At 43.4% G+C, this 17,154-nt stretch overlaps 1 protein-coding gene and 1 long non-coding RNA gene across 4 annotated transcripts in view; both read left to right on the top strand.

Moving 5' to 3' along the window:
• Positions 1–48: 48 nt before the first annotated feature.
• On the top strand, positions 49–8,716 carry SEC61B (SEC61 translocon subunit beta). The gene is made up of 4 exons (XM_027105380.1): positions 49–357; positions 555–652; positions 5,539–5,640; positions 8,433–8,716. Exons 1-4 carry the CDS (start codon positions 355–357, stop codon positions 8,518–8,520), a joined length of 291 nt encoding a protein of 96 aa, XP_026961181.1. The 5' UTR covers positions 49–354; the 3' UTR covers positions 8,521–8,716.
• Positions 8,717–11,665: 2,949 nt separating this feature from the next.
• The window catches only part of LOC113619898 (uncharacterized), a 14,279-nt gene continuing 8,790 nt past the window's right edge, over positions 11,666–17,154 (top strand). The window contains exon 1 of one of the 3 annotated variants that reach the window (XR_003432580.1): positions 11,666–12,872. This is a non-coding gene — a long non-coding RNA (uncharacterized LOC113619898). Of the gene's footprint in view, positions 12,873–12,902; positions 14,962–17,154 lie in introns of those variants that run through there. The other 2 variants (XR_003432581.1, XR_003432578.1) reach the window with 2 other exon arrangements.

Raw genomic sequence — 17,154 nt, 5'->3', positions numbered from 1 at the left:
CGTGCGTCGGTTAGGTCACGTCAGCGCAAATATGTAGGTGCCTAGTAACTGCCGGAGTAAGTGTCTCGTCTCATCATGGCTAGATCCTCCCATTGGTTGCGACTGGACTCTAGGAAGGACGACGTGATCCAAAGGAAAAATACATGAGGTCTGTAATTCCCATACAGCAGCTCACAGGGTCTCCTCTTGCAAAATTCCTACAGGCATATCGTAGGACAGCCCAGGCGTCCCTGGAGTCAGCGAGGACCCTGCCAGCAGGTCTGGGGGCGGGACCTGAGTCAATCCCTCCGGCCGCCGGGCTCTACCGCTTCTCCGCTGTCCACTTCAGCTTCCTGCCACCCTCCTGTCTCCAGCATGGTTTGTGGCCCCAGCCGTCCCTCCTTGTCCCGGCTTCTCCCAGGCGCCGAGATTCCTGCCTTACGCTTTGTCCTGCTTCCGCGGCTCCCTTGTTTTCCCCAGCCCCCCGTGCATGTCCCGGTCTCGGCCGTCAGAGCCTGGGGTCTGGGGGCCGGCCGGCGGCGCTCACCAGTCTCTCTCCTTGTCTCCCTCTACAGCCTGGTCCGACCCCCAGTGGTACTAACGTGGGCTCCTCAGGGCGCTCTCCCAGCAAAGCAGTGGCCGCCCGGGCGGCGGGATCCACAGTCCGGCAGAGGTAAGGATCTTGCGACCCTCTTGGCTGTGGGCTCCGAGGGACAGGGCCCAAGAATTCGTTGGTCCTGAGAAGGAGATCCCGGGATGTTAAGATTCATAAGGGCAGAACGAGCTAGCTGCCTGTGATGCGACCGTAGGGGTAGTTAAAGACTTCTTGGTCTTTTGCGTCTCGAGAGGGAGGCAATATTTTCTTCGCATTGCTCAGCTTTGAGTACCACTCTTGAAAAAGGAAAGTTAAACTGGAGTAAGGTCATAGACGGCATTGAGAAAACCGATGTCATTAAAATGGTGTCTTTAGAGCTGAGCTCTCCGCTCACATTTCTATCTGGAAGTCCCATACACACTCGGTCTAACATGACTCGTCTAATGCGCAGCTCAGTCTTTCCTTTCACCTCAGCTCCCGCCGCCAATTATATCTCCCTACGTCCATAAAGCACTGCTGTAAACTCGTTCACTCAAAGCCAGAACTTCAGCGTCATCTTGGATTCTTTTAATGCTGTCTTTATCCAGTACGTTTATATTGTACATGAAGAACTTCTCATCCGTTTTTTCCTTCTCCATTTCTACTGCCTCAGTTTAGCCCTCAGTTTCTCACATCTAGAGAATTTTCTACCTAACTCGCCTCCTCTCCAGATCATTTCCACTCTAATGCATCTTCTGCTCTGATTCTGGCACACTGCTGGTTAGTTTCTTGTTGCTGAACTTAAACACGGTGGGGAGGGGGAGAGGGTTACCAAAGCTCTTAGTGGTGGGTTTTTTTTTCCCCCCCAGCCTAATTGCTTCTCTTCTCTCTCTCCTGTGATCCAGCAACAGTGAGCTTATTACTGTTTTCTGAACTCACTAGACAGCCCCCCCATCCCCACCCCTCCTGCCATTTGTGTATATTCTCCAAGACTAGGCTCAGGGATTATTTCCTCTTGAGGCCTTCCCTGACTCCAAAGGCAATAGCAGCTACTAGTCTTCTTTTTTACTCCCAAGCATTTTGTTCATACCCTTCTAATAGCATTTATGTTTCCATGTTTATCTCCTTCATTAGACTTTGACAAAAACTGCCCATCAGCTCTATCCTACCATAAGGCTGACACAATAAATGATGAGTGAGGGAAGGAATCAAGCCACCCTGTAATCTTGGGATTTTTTTGAAGGAACCAGTGGGGGTTTTATCTAGAGAGGAAAAGACCTTGAAGAGATACACAAAAACTATTCTCAAGGATGTGAAGAGGGATGAGACTTCTCTTGTTGGCTACAGTAGGTAAATCTAAAACTGATGATTTGAACTTACATGAGACAGATTTCATCACAGAGCAAAAACAATTCCAGTAGAACTGTGAGAAATGCTAAGATGACCCTGAATGATTGTGAGTTCCCTGTCATCAAGATGTTCAAGGTAAGGCTGGGATGGACCAGCTGGAAAGTGTGTCAGGCTGTGGTGTAGGTTATTTGGGCCTGGGGTGCTGTCTTGTTCCCACCCTGGATTTCAAAGATTCTTTGTGCTGGAATGGAAAACCTGTCCTATTGGTACAGTTCCTTGGGGAGTGGGTCTAGTTAAGGAGAATTGGTAACACTGTGGCAGAGAAGTTTGATCATCTGAAAACTCTTAAAAAAAAGAGAAATCTTGTGTTTATCAAATAAATGAAACAAGTATTTACTTAATAAATAAAATTGAAGTAACTGCTGCACAAGTGAAATGGAGAAACAAACATTTGAGGACAGATGCAGCTTATCAAGTTGGAGGTGTTGATGTCTTTTAGAATTCACTACCGCTGGGGCCAGTGTAACTCAAAAGACCATGGTTGTATGTACTGAGACACCCTACAGAGTTCCCATCTAGAATCTTGGCACTCTTCTAAGTGTTACTTCATGAGTGTAATGTAATAGGTATTGACTGTTCAAGAATATATTCCCTCTTTGTGAGTCTGTAAGAAAAAGTTGAAGCTAACAGTTAATAATAGTGCTGTGGATTATGTAGTCCACAGATTTGCATTCTGTCTCATGTTCAATGAGGTAATAGAAGTAGAACCTTGAGAAGTAACTATGGGATTTAAGGTCAGGCCAGGGTTGGAGTCCTTGCTCTGTTACTACAGGATAAACGGAAGTTGCTAGGATGAAAAGGAGCAATAACACATGGTAAACTGTAAAGCCTTAAAATGCTTCAGTGTTCAGGATTTTCTTTTTTGAATTTCTTTCTATACAGCAGGTTCTTAGTATCTGTTTTATACGTATTAGTGTATACATGTCAATCCCAATCTCCCAATTCATCACAGCACCCCCCCCACGCTTCCCCCCCTTGGTGTACGTACATTTGTTCTCTACATCTGTGTCTCTTTCTGCCTTGCAGACTGGCTCATCTGCACTATTTTTCTAGATTCCACATATATGCATTAATATACGATATTTGTTTCTCTTTCTGACTTCACTCTGTATGACAGTCTCTAGTGTTCAGGATTAATGGGAATCAGGCATAGTAAGGTGATGGACTAGCTGGGGTATTAAGGAAGTCATCAAATAGTTATTGAGGGTACATGCCAGGCACTGTTCCAGTCATGAGGCTGTATCTGTGGACAAGCTAGTCAGGGTTTGACCTCATGAACCTTATATTCCAATGTAAGAGACCATAAACAAGGCAAATAAATAGATAATTTCAGGCAGTAAGGCCAAGAAGAAAAATAAAGTTGTGTGGAGACTAGAGGGTGGGTGAGGATAGGGTGTTCAGAGTAGGTGACAGGTGAGTAGAGACCTAAAAGAGACAAGGGAGCAAATTATGCAATGGTCCGGGGAGGAATAGGCTTCCTAGACAGGAATAGTTAAGTGTAAAGACTCTGAGGTGGGAATGAGCTTGGCTTCTTTGAGGAACAGCCAGAAGACCACCACGTTAGAACAAAGTATGTTCAAGGTTGGTTATGAAAACCATTGCGTTAGGGTATAGGAGGAGGGAGCAGTTACACAGTGGCCAGAAAGAAAGGGTAAAATAGACCCCAAAAAGAAATTTAGGAGATTAAAATGGGCTCTGTTAACTTCTACCTAGCTTCCCAATAGGGGGGATGGGAGGTATTTTGAGTACATTTTTGGTATTTCTAGGTGGCCTGAATCCTCTGCTATGTCTGTGTGCCAGCAGATGTAAGAAATCTTCAAAGAGCACAGATTGATTCCTTGGGGGCTCCTGGAGATTTTGAAGACAGGAACTGGAGTTAGGTGGGTGTGGGAATAGTAGAAAGTACCTGGGTCCTAGTCTTGGCTCAGCCGATGACTTATGTCCACACTGGGTTTATCATCTAGCTCAAGTTCCTTTTTATGAACGAGGAAAATTTCACGTACCTACTCCACCAATTAGATGATGTGTATCTGTGTGTGTGAAAGCTCTTGTAAGTGTATGAATTACTCTGTAAATCCCTGTACAGTTTACAATCAGTTTTCCCATAGAAACAGTCATACAGATGGAGTTAGAAGTTCCCAGGTGACCATGTAGCCCATAATTAATGTGTCTGAAATGTAATCTTTATAGTACAGTACATCAGAATCATCGTTTGACACTAACTGTTTTTAGATTTCTAGCATGAACACAGCTCTTTTTGCTGGAGCCCACACTGAAACCGGGACTCCACTCTCCCACTCCATGCAGCAGGGCAGCCTCCCTGAGCTCTAGGCCAGTGCTTCTTGCATTCAGAGTGTGGAATCAAGTCTGTGGTAGGGTGAGGTGGGGATTAGGAACCAGAGTTGGGAGGCAAGAAGAGACGGTGGGGACAGGGTATTCACTTTTGGTTTCTCCCTGTTTGCCCGTCTTTTTTCAAAAATCCAGAACCAGCAGTCCACGGATAACTGGAATGGGATTTTGAGGGAGGGTGTGTTGGGATTCGGTTAATGGCGAGGGGTGGTGACGGGACAGGGCTTTCTCTCTCTTCCTTTCCCCTTCCCTAGAATTTCTGAGTTGGTGATAAATGGGCTGAAGGTTTCTTCTGACCTGTCTCATACTTACTACTTATTTTTACGTGGTACCAGTTTTGCACTGAGGGGAAATGAGAAGTGGGATTGGAGGAGTGCTGTGTGGGAGAATAGCTGTTGGGGAGGGTTTCCTAGTGACCAAGGAGAGGAGGGAAAGGATTCCCTGGCTTCCTTCCTGGTCAGTGGCATTAGTGCTGTTCGCTGCTTCTGTGTGCCAGGGCTGCCTGCGCTACACAGCTCACTTCACAAGCCTTGATCCCCTTGTGAGGGACAAGTTCTGGTTGGGTGTTTCCTGCATTTTTTTCACATCCTACCTCTGTCCAGGATCTATAGTCAGTATATCAAAATAATGAAAACAGATTGCAAAATAATATTTCATAAAATATATACTGTTTTGAGACTTGGATTACAATTACAACTTATGTTTTTTGTCTTTTTTGTAGAAAATACAGTAATTTAAAAACATTTTAAAGTAGTCATTTAAAAATCAGGTAATAGGGATTCAGGGTATTTTTAAGCAGGAGTTTTTTACTTGACTTCACAAAAATACATGTGAAGTGAAACTGAAGTGCACTGTCCAAATGAGGTGCCCATATGTGTGAGCAAGTGGATGGGCTCAAGTCAGAACTGGGTCCACAGCCGAGCGTGGCTGCCTGCTGGCTATGTGGCCTTCGGCACTTTGCCTAACCCTTTATGAGCCTCATTTTCCTCATTTATAAAATGGAGATGGTAAGTACTTTTCTGGGTTATTGTATGTATCAGTGTATGGTGGGTACTCAGTTCTTAGTGGTTATGATCAGTGGAGTAAAAGCAAGCAAAAGCAAGGAGGTATTAGCAAAGAAAAAGTTAATTTTTTGGTTCTTTACCAGTGTAATGGTAGCATATGTTATGATGCTCTGATAAGGGTTTCCAAGAAAAGGCCATTTGTCACATTTTTTCTCTTCACAGGAAAAATGCCAGCTGCGGAACGAGGAGCGCAGGCCGCACCACCTCAGCAGGCACTGGGGGGATGTGGCGATTCTACACAGAAGATTCACCGGGGCTCAAAGTGTAAGTCCTGGGAGCAGACCTTGTGTTTCTGTCCAGAATCACAGAGCCCTTTGGCAGCACTCTGTCTCTGCCACCAGTGGTGTTTGCTTTGATGAGATTTGTAATACACAGCAGCTTCCTTTGTGCCGGGTGGGCGGGGTCTGGTTTGTCCATATAGCAGCCAATTAGTTTAGGGCCTGGAATGACATCTGTTCATGGTTTGAGTGAAAGCAAGGGAACATCTTCATGTAGCTCTGTCAGAATAAATGATGGGAATAGAGAGAACTGGAGGGAAAACAGTTTAATTAGGTGAAATTGCTCATTTGGTGTTCTTGTCCCACACTGAGAAATAGAGGAGTAACCATTTGAATAGGAGCTAGGTGATTTTTCAAAGCTCTCCTGGAGGCATAGGCTGATATTATTGCAGTCTAATGGGAGTTTCTGCATTAGCCTGTGTTACCAAAAGTTCTTTGGCCTCCTTGTCGTTGGTGGGTGGTGACTGGACCTGTATCACTTCCCAAGTTCTAGGCCTGGGAATGCTCATTAGGTGATGGGATATGGGCATCTCGGGGAAGCCCTGTCCCCACGCCTCACCTCGCTTTCTGGTACTGTGAAACCTAATCCCACAGGTTTCTGACCAGGTAGGCTCTAGGACACCACTGCTTACAGCTGTTTCCTGACTGAATCCAGTGGATGAGGAATTGGAATAATGACAGCAGCTCTCATTCATATAGCACCTCAGGTTCAGAAGCTCAGATTCAGAGAGGCAAAGCTACTTGTCAAAGACAAACAGCCAGCAAGAGCTGGAGCCAGATATTCTGGGACTGTTAAATTCCATGCTCTTTCCATTCTGCCTGTTTGGTAACAGAGACACAATCAGATTTATTTGGATTAGTTTAATTAACTTGACCAGTAGCTTGACTTAGATCACAAATTTAATTTAGAAAGACTTGCCTAGAATTCTTGAGGTTTTGTTTTATTTATTGATTTTTCCCCCCCCCCCTGTTATGACGAAGACTTACAAGGTGAGAATGTATTTCAGGAAATAATTCTTGGGGTTGGGGATGTGTGAGTTGGCAGCGTTTTGGTCCTTGTTAGAGGTAATTTTTCTGAATATTTCAGAGACAAATTTTGAAGCCCCTTGCGCTTCAGGGTATCCAGGGGACAACATTTTAAACCTTCTCGAGGTGGTGAAACAACTGTTCTCTTGTGGGTGAATCTGGCTTGTTCTTGCTTTGGGCTGTTGTGCAGCCAGGCTTGCTTGCTGCTGTTGTGAGTCCTAGGAATCGAGAGAAGCTATTCCTTTGCAGTGTCATAAACCACAGTCTCATACCAGAGAGAGAGGTTTTTGGTGAAAGGACATAGTTGGGAAATGGTATCCTCAAATCCACGTCTTGGAGCAGTCAGGTACCATCCTGGAGCTTGCTGTTGGCTCTTCCTGGGAGTTAGAATTTTTTTTCAGGTTGATAACAGTAGCATTTCCTGAGAGCTTACTAGAAGCCTACACCGTGTGTGTGTTAATATATTTAATACCTCAGCAACCCTATGAGAGAGGTGCTGTGATTATCCCCACTTTACAGACGAGGCAAATGATGTTTGGAGAAGGTGAGTCACAGGGCCACAGTCATATCAGCTTTATGCTTTATGGCTGACGTTACCTAACGGCGCTTTAAAGTAAGGCAGTATGATCCAGTGCATCGTGACGACCATCTCTTCCTAGGTACTTTTAAGTTTGTTTACTCCCATAATTGTACAAATTTTGGAAGAACAAAATAGTGTAGCAAGGACTTGGATCTCCATGCATTGATGATTGTCCACTAGTGGACTCTTGTTACCGCCTGCTCCGCTGGGTTACTCTACTGCCCAAATTATAAAGATTCCTGGGGTCTTTTCCTGTGTCCACCCCCAGGTGTACCTGGGAGGTGAAGTGACATCTTGAATTCTCCAAAACTGTTGTTGGCAAGAGGAGTCAAAAAGACGAGGCCTTTGACTGACATCAGCATTGACAGGTTGTGTAAAATCAAGGAGTTCTAACTTTAAGAAACCCATGTACTAATTCTCAACCTGGAAAGCATTTGATTTAGGGAAGGGCTGATGAGTAAAATCTACTTCCTTTCTACAGTAAACTAAATATAAATCAAACTTAATGTTGCCTAGAATGTTTGCTCCCCTAAATATAGGAACCTTAAAGCAGTAAAATGAGCACAATGTGTGGAATCAGAAAACCTGAGTTCAGATCCCTCCTTTCCATTCTGGCTCTGTGTTCTTAGGCTCTATGTTCTCATTTCATAACATTAATATCTGTTTCATCTGTGTCTTGAGCTTGTTAATCATATGGGATCATATATTTGAAAATGCTTCATAACTTATAATGGGATATTCATCTTTGTTATGCCTAGTTTATTGTAGTTAGACGATGAAGGTGGTCTTTATTAATTTGAAATAATAGTTTGGTATTGGATCATTTGCACTTAAAGAGTTTGGGAAATTTTTTAAATTACTTTTTATTATGGAGAATATCAAATGCACGAAATTAAAGAGACTAGTGTCTCTAAGACATTAGATCCTTTTTTTGTATATATTTTAGTATGTTTCATTAAAAGATAAGGATTCCTCCTTTCTAAATAACCGCAATGCTGTCACCCTCAAAATATCCACAGTAATAATTTTTGGAATATTTTTAAATGTTGTAAATAATATTCTTCTACGGATCTTAGGTGCTTTCCCCTCCCTTTTCCCCTAGGCAGTCTTTAATATTACAAATATATTAATGTATTATTACTGAAACTAAGCCTGCCTTTTCTTATTTCCAGTGGCCCTGTTCCAGTATTGGTTATGAGTCTTCTGTTCATCGCTTCTGTATTTATGTTGCACATTTGGGGCAAGTACACTCGTTCATAGATTCCGCTACATCCATCTGTCTGTCATCTGAAGAAGAAAGGAAAAAAACCCCAACATATCTTGGACCAAAAGCATAGTGATTTTCTGTTCATGAGAAAGAAATTTTCTGTAAGCTTACTGTTCTACAGGGAACTTAATGAAAACTGATTTTAAGGAATCATTTTTTTCCTGTGGCTAATAAACTTTTAAATTCATATACCAAGTCTCATTGCTCATGCCTGGCTGCTAGGACCCTTAGTCTCTTTACCTTTAGATTTACAAGTAAATATGCAGAAAGCATTTTGTGGAGATTGTTTTTTTGGTTGGATTGACAGTTTCTTATATGACCATGTAGTCATTCAAATGCACGATACTGTCAGTGGCTCTGGCTTGTTTTCTTCTAGGTATCTCTGTCTTGGTCATTGTTATTTTGGGTGTTCTGTGGTTTTCAAGGAGTGTGCCTATGACTCCATCAGGCAGATCTGTGTTCAAAGGCAGCTGGTACCCAGCGGAATCGTCAGAAATCATCCAGAAATCTTGGATGAAATGTTTGCTCATTCTATTCTTTGTCTCTAAAACCATACATAATATTTTTGCCTCTTCTTTCTGTCAGTTCTTAATTCTGTGGGTGTAGATGAGGGGTTTCAATCTATTTGTCACTTGTTGCTAAACCCCTTTTGAAAGAATTCATTTGATAAATTGGATTTCTTATATAAAATTTTGTTTTCATTTTGGAAATTAAAGACCTTAATAATCAGTGTGAGATACCATTTCTAAACTGAGTTGATATAATTCCAACCAAAAATAAAAATGTTTGAAGTTTCACTTAGCTTATGCTGCCTTCTGGGTATGAGCATTCACTTTTTGGTAGACCATAGGAAATACCAAGAATAGCTCAAAGGTGCGCACTCCAGGAGTCTAGGACTCTAAGCCACAATTTCTAAAGATTGAGATCCATTTAAAACGCCCTAGTTGTCCAGCAGAATCACAAAATGATGAAGAGGTGTATTAGTTTAAAAAAATCAATAATTTGGAAAACATCTTTCTCTAAGCCTATTAAAAAAATTTTCTACAACAGTTTCATAAGTGTTTTTCTTAAATCCTGGCTGAAAAGTAATTTTAGGTCCAAAGTGCCAAATTTAAGTGGTGAAAGTATGTATCTTTAAAAATGATTTCCTAGGGCAATATATGGGTGAGTGTGCTCTTGTAAATCCTAACAGATGGCAAATTATTGGGGGAAAAAATGATGAAAAACTGGTTCCCTTTGATCTTGGGAATTGATTATTGCATGAAATAAGTATCTTCATTTTGAAATCAGAGGAAAAAGTCTCAATTTTCATTTGGAAGAAATTAAAGATGATAGTATCTATAATAGAATTTTTTTCTGATATTCTTGTTGACAGTACTAATAACAGTTAAAAGTTACACATTTAATTTGGAAAAGAAATCTGCTCCTCTGCAGGAGGGGTCTTTTTCTTTGGGGGAGAAGCTGAAGCCGCTTGGGGGAGCCATTTGGTTGTAAGGGGAGCACTCTTCACTGCACAGTGCTGCTGTTAGCCTCCTCTGCTTAGCAGTGGTCTCTAGTGGACTGATTGCTGAAAGTCACTGATTTTTCTGAGCTAGTGATTTATAAGAAAATGCTAGTTTTCAGTGGCAGAGCAAGATGCTTCATTCAGCAGAAGGAAAATTGGGGGTTGGGCATAAAAATGTACAACATTTATTATGTAGCTGTTTTTGGCTCTGATGAGACAATGCTAATACCATAGCTGAGAGTCTTAGTGTTCAAGCTGTTCCTTTTTCTCTCTTTTTCTTTTTTCCAATTTTTAAAAATTGTGGTAAAATACACATAACATAAAAAGTACCATGTTGGCAGTTTTTAAACTGTGCAAGTCAGTGGTATTGAATACATTCAGATTTTTGTGCAGCCATCGCCACTATCCATCTCCAGATCTCTTTTTCATCTTGCAAAACTGAAATTCTAAGCCCAGTAAATAGTAACTCTACTCCCCCTCCCCCTTCCCCTCAGCCCCTGGCAACCACCATTCTACTTTCTGTCTCTATGAATTTGACTTTCTAAGTACCTCATATGAGTGGAATCATATAATATTTTTTCCTTTTGTGACTGACTCATTCCACTTAGCATAATGTCCTCAAGATTCATCTACGTTTTAGCATATGTCAGAATTTCCTTCCTTTTCAAGGCTGAATAATATTCCACTTATGTATGTATCACATTTTATGTTCCTTTCTTTTTAAATAGGGATTCCTAGACTGTTGTTTCCTAGGGGATCATGAGCCATTTATAGTAATTTCAAAAACTTAACAAATTAGACCTTGACCTGCATTGAGGCTACCTTGGCCCAAAGAATCCTCAAGCTCCCTTGACTATGGGCTAAAATCTAGCCATTACTGAATGGACACAGCCCACACATGCTGAATAGAAGCTCTAAGTGATTAAAACTGGGAAAGTGAATTACATTATAACTGCAACTTGAGCTGAGCCTTATAAGTCACCGGGGAACAACCATATTAGGGAAAGCGCCCAAGAGTCCCTGAGGCTAGTGAGGGATGGAAAGACTAAGATCTCTGGGCCCAACAGTGCCTTGAACACATTCCAGTAAAAGAGTAGACGAGAAAAGATCTATTCCTGGGAGAGGCGAAACATGTTATATACCTTCTGTTTTCACACCTGTCCTAGTCTAGACTCCACTTTTTTTTCCAGGTGCTAATGTCCTCATAGGAAGAATTGAAAAAAACCTTCTGAAATGCAAATGTTGGCATCAAGTTAAAATGGATGAAAATGTCTACAAAGCTGGCTTCATTCAACAGGAAATACTGTACAGTATGTGGTGTTCCTATGCACAGGAACTCCAGAGCTGCACTGCCCCTCCCCTCAAGTGCTGCAGGAGGAGAGTTCCGGCCAGGACCAAGTTTTGCACAGGCTCCGGACGCGCAGGCTCAGCGGCCATGGCTCACGGGCCCAGCCACTCCGCGGCATGTGGGATCTTCCCGGACCAGGGCGCGAACCCATGTCCCCTGCATCGGCAGGCGGACTCTCAACCACTGCGCCACCAGGGAAGCCCCCAGGACCAAGTTTGTTTGACTCTCCTAGGAGGTCTAAACTTACTGCACTTACGACCCCATCTTCCAGGCTTGGAAGTGTTTCTGACCTGGGTTCAACTGCTGGCCCTGCCATTTACCAGTTGTGAGATCATGGGTGTCTCACCTCTGTTTTTTGGGTCTCATTTTCCTTAGCTGTAAATGACTATAGATATGATAGTTCCCACCAAATAGGAAGACTAAATGAGAAGAAAGATCCAAGAGTTGCTTTGTTAATTAGCTAAGAGTTAACACGTGCTTATTCTCAGTAATTTTGGAGATGTAGGTTTCTTGTTAAATCAACAACCTAATGAGGAATTTACTATTTGCCCCATTTTACACAAGAGGAAACTGAAGTTTAAACCACTCAGCTTGTAAGTGGAAGGGCTGGGATTTAACTCCAGATCTCTGACTTACCCACTGGAGTCACATAGATAGGATTATTAAGTATTTGGGTTGAGGGCTAGGGAAGGGTGTCACAATAGAGCTTGCACACAGAGCTTTAAAAATAACACAACTGCAAGAAAAGCGCCATCATTTGGTGTACTCCAGACATTACATAGCTTCAGTTTGAGGTTTTGGTTCCGCAGAAGGAATTGGTTTCTCTATTTCAGTCCTGAGCTTTGTTCAGTCTATGGAACTCTTGTGTTTGTAGAGAAAGTGTAGTTGTTTACTCATTCAACAAACACTGATTACTGTGTGATATGCTTTTCTACTGGGGTTTTAGAAATGACCTGGTGAGGTGACTCATTGCTTTAAAAGGCTAGGCATTTGGATGTTAGGATCCTAGTCCCACTTGGGGCTAGTGGGGCTACAAGTCCTACATAACTGTTGATTATGGAGAAACCAGGCAGGGACCCCCCTCAAGGGCCCCTCAACTATTGGTGAAATCAGTAGTTGGGACCACAGTTTAAGAACCAGTATGCTCATGGTGTGTGGGCAACGGTGCCAGGGATTGCAAAACTGGAACTACCTTCCAGGAAATCTATACTGTATGGCCACGTGTATAACAGAGGAAGACCGGGGAACCCTGGGATACTCTAGCTGGAAGGGCTGAGAGTTCACTGTGTTCTCCCCATTGTACAACAGAGTTCTGGGGCCCCAGAGAGGAGGGGCTTGCCCAAGATTGTGCAGCAAGTCTGTAGTAGAGCAGAGGCCAGAACCAGGCTTCCTGTTTCCAGGCCAGGGCTCCACCTCCTAACTGCACTGTGAGCCCTATTTGGGGCCTCTGCATAAGCCAGCAGACCTCTCTGGAGGCTAGACTCTGGAACGAGGTAAACCAAGTGATGGGCTTTGCTCAGTGGGCAGTGTTAATGAAAGGGAGAGGAGTAAAAGCAGCAAGGTTAGCTAGTAAAAATAAAATGAATAATGTTAGTAAATTTAGGAGAAAGTCAACGAGTTCCTAAGACTTGACAGAGAGACAAGATAGGGAGAAGCAGCCAGCAGAATTGCACTGTTTTGCACTCTTGTGACCACAAATGTTAGGTGAGCCAAGAACACAGCGAGTTGACCAACCAGGGTTAAAGTAAAGGCTAAACTTTTAAATACTATTCCTGGCCGCTCTGGCAACTAGGTCTCCTTCCCATGCTAAAGATAAAATAAAACATGCAAATTAACTGAATAGAAATCAAAGGTGTAGTCATAAACAGTCTAGATCACTCCATTTGGGTAAAGGGCTGGAAGTCTGTACCTCACAAAGCAAATGAAGACACGAGAAGAACTTGAATTACACATAAGAGGGTTAAATTAGCCCTGCGAAGTACTTGTTTTCCTCCCTATCGACGCTGGTCATAGGCGATGCAGGTGGTAAATCCTGTTCTTGCCTGTCCCTATGGTCTCAAGCTGTTCTAACAGACAGTAGTTGCTGGGAAGAAAATGGAAGCTCATTCTCCCAGGGCCCTATCTAAACTGGTTTGGGCTGTAAAATTTAAACAGGGGTTCTCAAAGTTTAGCATGCACTGGAATCACCTCAGGATAATCTGCTTCTGCTCCATGGCAGATCTGGCTAGCCCCAGACTGGGCGTCCCAGCTCTCTAAAACACAAGTCACACAGTGGGGTTTATTCCAGGCCCATCTCAGGTACAAGTGTGTTAATTTTGTCCCCCTTTCTCTTTGAAGCTTTAACTATGGTGCTATCTGTTCTGAAGTCTCTGCACTGCATCTGGGGAAATCCACCTGCCTTGCGTGGCTTTGCATTTTGTGTATTTGTGACCTGGTGGTATGCACGGTCAGCTGGCAGTGGAGTGGAAGGCCCTGAGAGCCTGCAGAGCCCTGGTTTTCCCTTCAGTTCTCTTTGACTCAAGGCAGTACCTCTTTTCAGAGAGCATGTGCTGCCTGAATGAGCAAAACAAACTCTTGTCAGATTTCCTTTTGTGGTAGCCTTGCTGCACTGAAACCTTCAGTCAGCTCCAGGAGGCAGTAAAAACATGAAAGGTGCTGCAAGTCTTTCACGACTGTGCTGGCAGGGATTCCCTTACTGGGTGGGCCATTAGATACTGGCTTGGCACTCCCCCACGTCTGTCCATCCAGATGGTGTAAAAGGCTCTAGCCGGCACACGTCCCACTGTGGGAGAGCTGTCGGGTCCACCAGACTTGCGAACACTTCTATGAGACCCAAGTGATGGTGGGAGGGGCCAGCAAACATTTGCAGTGATGTGTGCATATCCTTTACACTTCTTGTTGGTGCGTTTAGTAAACCGAAATTAAAGGAAATTTAGGTGAGTGGTGAGCTGTCATTCTCACCGATCTCTGAACCTGGTGCAGGCCTGATGGTCTGACCTTGCTCACTGCTCTTCCTCTTTTCCTCCTTCTCATTCCCCTCCTCCTCCTTTTCTTTTCGTTTTCTTCTTTCTTCTCTTCCCTTGACCCTCCCCCTCCCTTCTACCCTCCCATTACTCTCTTCTGTTCTACACAGCTTGAATATTCCTGGGCTATTGTTTGTACAAATACAATAAACTGTGCAAAGAAACACAATCCTCCAATGAAAGTTATTTAAAAGTAATTCTGATTTTCACTTACATTTTCCCAAGTTGCAATGGGTTGAATTGTGTGCTCCAAAATTTATATATTGAAGTCCTAAGCCCTAATACCTCAGGATGTGACCTTATTTGGAGATGAGGTCTTTACAGAGGTAATTAAGTTAAACTGAGACATTAGCATAGTCCCTAATCTGATATGAACTGCATCCTTCTAAGAAGGAGAAGTTTGGACACAGGCAGCCATACAGGGAGAACACCTTGTGAACTTGAGGACATCCATCTACAAGCCAAGGAGAGAGGCCTGCAACAGGCTCTTTCCCTCATAGCCTTCAGATGGAACCAAACCTGTCAGCACCTCGACTTTGGACTTCTACCCTCCAGAACTGTGAGACAATATGTTTCTATCGTTTAAGCTGCCCCGTTTGTGGTATTTGTTATGGCAGCCCTAGCAAACCAATACATACTAAAGGGGAAGCTAGTCCGTAATTCTCAGTGATGTTTTTAACCACCACCCTCCCTCCTGTCTTCCTAGTTCTCTCACGCCTGCAGCAGCTGTGGTACCTCTTGATCTCTAAACTCCAGAAACCCTTCCCCACCACTAGCTTGAATGACTTCTATTTTTCTAACACCTCTCCTGCTGAGCAAGAAATCAGCAAACTTTTATTCATTGCTCTGGTAACTTAACCTTGAGAAAGGTGGTGCCCCAAATTGGAAACACAAGCATTTTGGGTCACTGGAAGTGGATAGCCTTAATGTAAACGTAAATATGGCCTATTTCATGTACAAGGTGAGCACGATTTCTATTTGGATTGTTTAGTCCAGAGACTTGTTTATGTCATGGTGAACTGAGAAAACCCCAGTGTTCTGACTCAAGACCAAGAAGACCTTGGTTGGTGGTAAATTATTAGCAGGGAATTTGGTAGTGACCAGAGCTTGTTTAGCAGAGTGGATGGCATTCATACAGTAACCATAAGCCTGGACCAGTGAAGGCCTGGCACACCTAGCTAGGATTTGAGGGTATATACAGCAGCTTGGGTGTCCAGATTCAAGTTTTCACTTATGTGTATTATCCTTGCATTCCTAGAATGAGCTCCACTCTGTCACTGTAATAAAAAGAGTTAACATAGCAGGCTGAACACTGCTATTTTTAGAGGTTGGCCCCTGGCTGGTGGTCTGCAGACTTGGCATTTAAGGCTGATTGATGATGTGATTTCTCCTGTACACGAGCTTTCCTTCTGAGAGTCTGGAATTTTGGTAGTTGTGCCTAGGCAACCACTGCCAATAAAATCTTTGGGCACTGAGTCTTTAATGGGCTTTCTGGGCAGAAACATCGCACACATGGTTGCATTCTTCGCTGCTAGAGAAAGGATCATTCTTGATGTGTCCCTCACAGGAAGGAAAGAGTATAGGAAGCCTGCATGGATTTCTCCAGAACTCACCTGTGTCTTTTTCCTTCCATGATCCTATTTTGTATCCTTTTACTGTAATAAACCTGAGCCATGCTGTGAGTACAACTATGTGCTCAGTCCTGTGAGTCATTCTAGAAACTCAACGAACACGTGGGTGGTCTTGGGGAATCCCTCAAAGAGTCACGGTGTCTTGCTTTTTAATGTGTTGTTGCGTTGTGTCTGCTAATATTTTATGTTTTCTTTATTGATATTGTTCAGTTCAACTCCCATTTATCAAGCTTTTCTTCATGCACATTGTTCTAGACATTGACATATAGCAACTTCTTTAATCTTTTGAGGTGCCCAGGACAGCTCATTTTATAGGTGAGAAAGCTGAGGCCCACAGAGATGGAGTGACTCACTCAGAATCATGGAGCTCCTGACTGCACAGCAGAGCTGGGAACCAGGGCTATCTGCCTCTACGTTAGGGTGACCAGCAGTCCCAGTTTGCCCTCGACTGAGGGTTTCCTAGAGCATGGCACTCTGAGTACTAAAACTGCGACGGTCCTGGGCAAAATCAGGACACCTGGTCACCCTACTTCAAGTCCGCAGCTTTTTTTATACTTTATCCAACTAGATACTTCTATTTTCCTGAGGGAGAGCTTGTCCCCATTAGGAGGTGGCCTATTTAGACCCAAATTGGAAGAGCCAGACACCTGGTCTCTCAAGGAGACCAATTTCCAAAGACCTTGCCTTAGTGCCAAACACTCTGCACCTCCCAACCCGCCTTGCTCAGTCTGCTCTTTCCTCTTCTCCACCAAGTGCACCGCCCATCTCTGCCCATCACATTTTTCAGCATTACTGGTTTTAATTTCCTGCACCATCCCCTTTGCAAAAACTTCTTTCCTGATTTAATTACTATTTCTCTTAATTAAATTTCATTCTCTCGATTGTCTTTAAACTCCTGAAGTTGTTTCTCCAACGAATTTAACAGTGAGGCCCTGTGCTTAGAGATTAATTGTCGTCATTTTTCCCTCAAACACAGGTACTTTCTTACTTCTCTTCAATTATCTGTGGGCAAAAGGAAAGTGACCATCCTTCTTCCCAGGGCCTCTCTGAGAACAAACACCGCTGGGGGCTGCCGTGAGAGAGAGGGAGAGAGGGAGAGGGGGAGAGGGGGAGAGGGGGAG

This window comes from Aethalodelphis obliquidens, unplaced genomic scaffold (assembly GCF_003676395.1).
Source record: "Aethalodelphis obliquidens isolate GAN/ISIS:26980383/991018 unplaced genomic scaffold, ASM367639v1 scaffold7, whole genome shotgun sequence".
NCBI lineage: Eukaryota > Metazoa > Chordata > Mammalia > Artiodactyla > Delphinidae > Aethalodelphis > Aethalodelphis obliquidens.
This window is presented reverse-complemented; position numbering and strand designations above follow the sequence as displayed.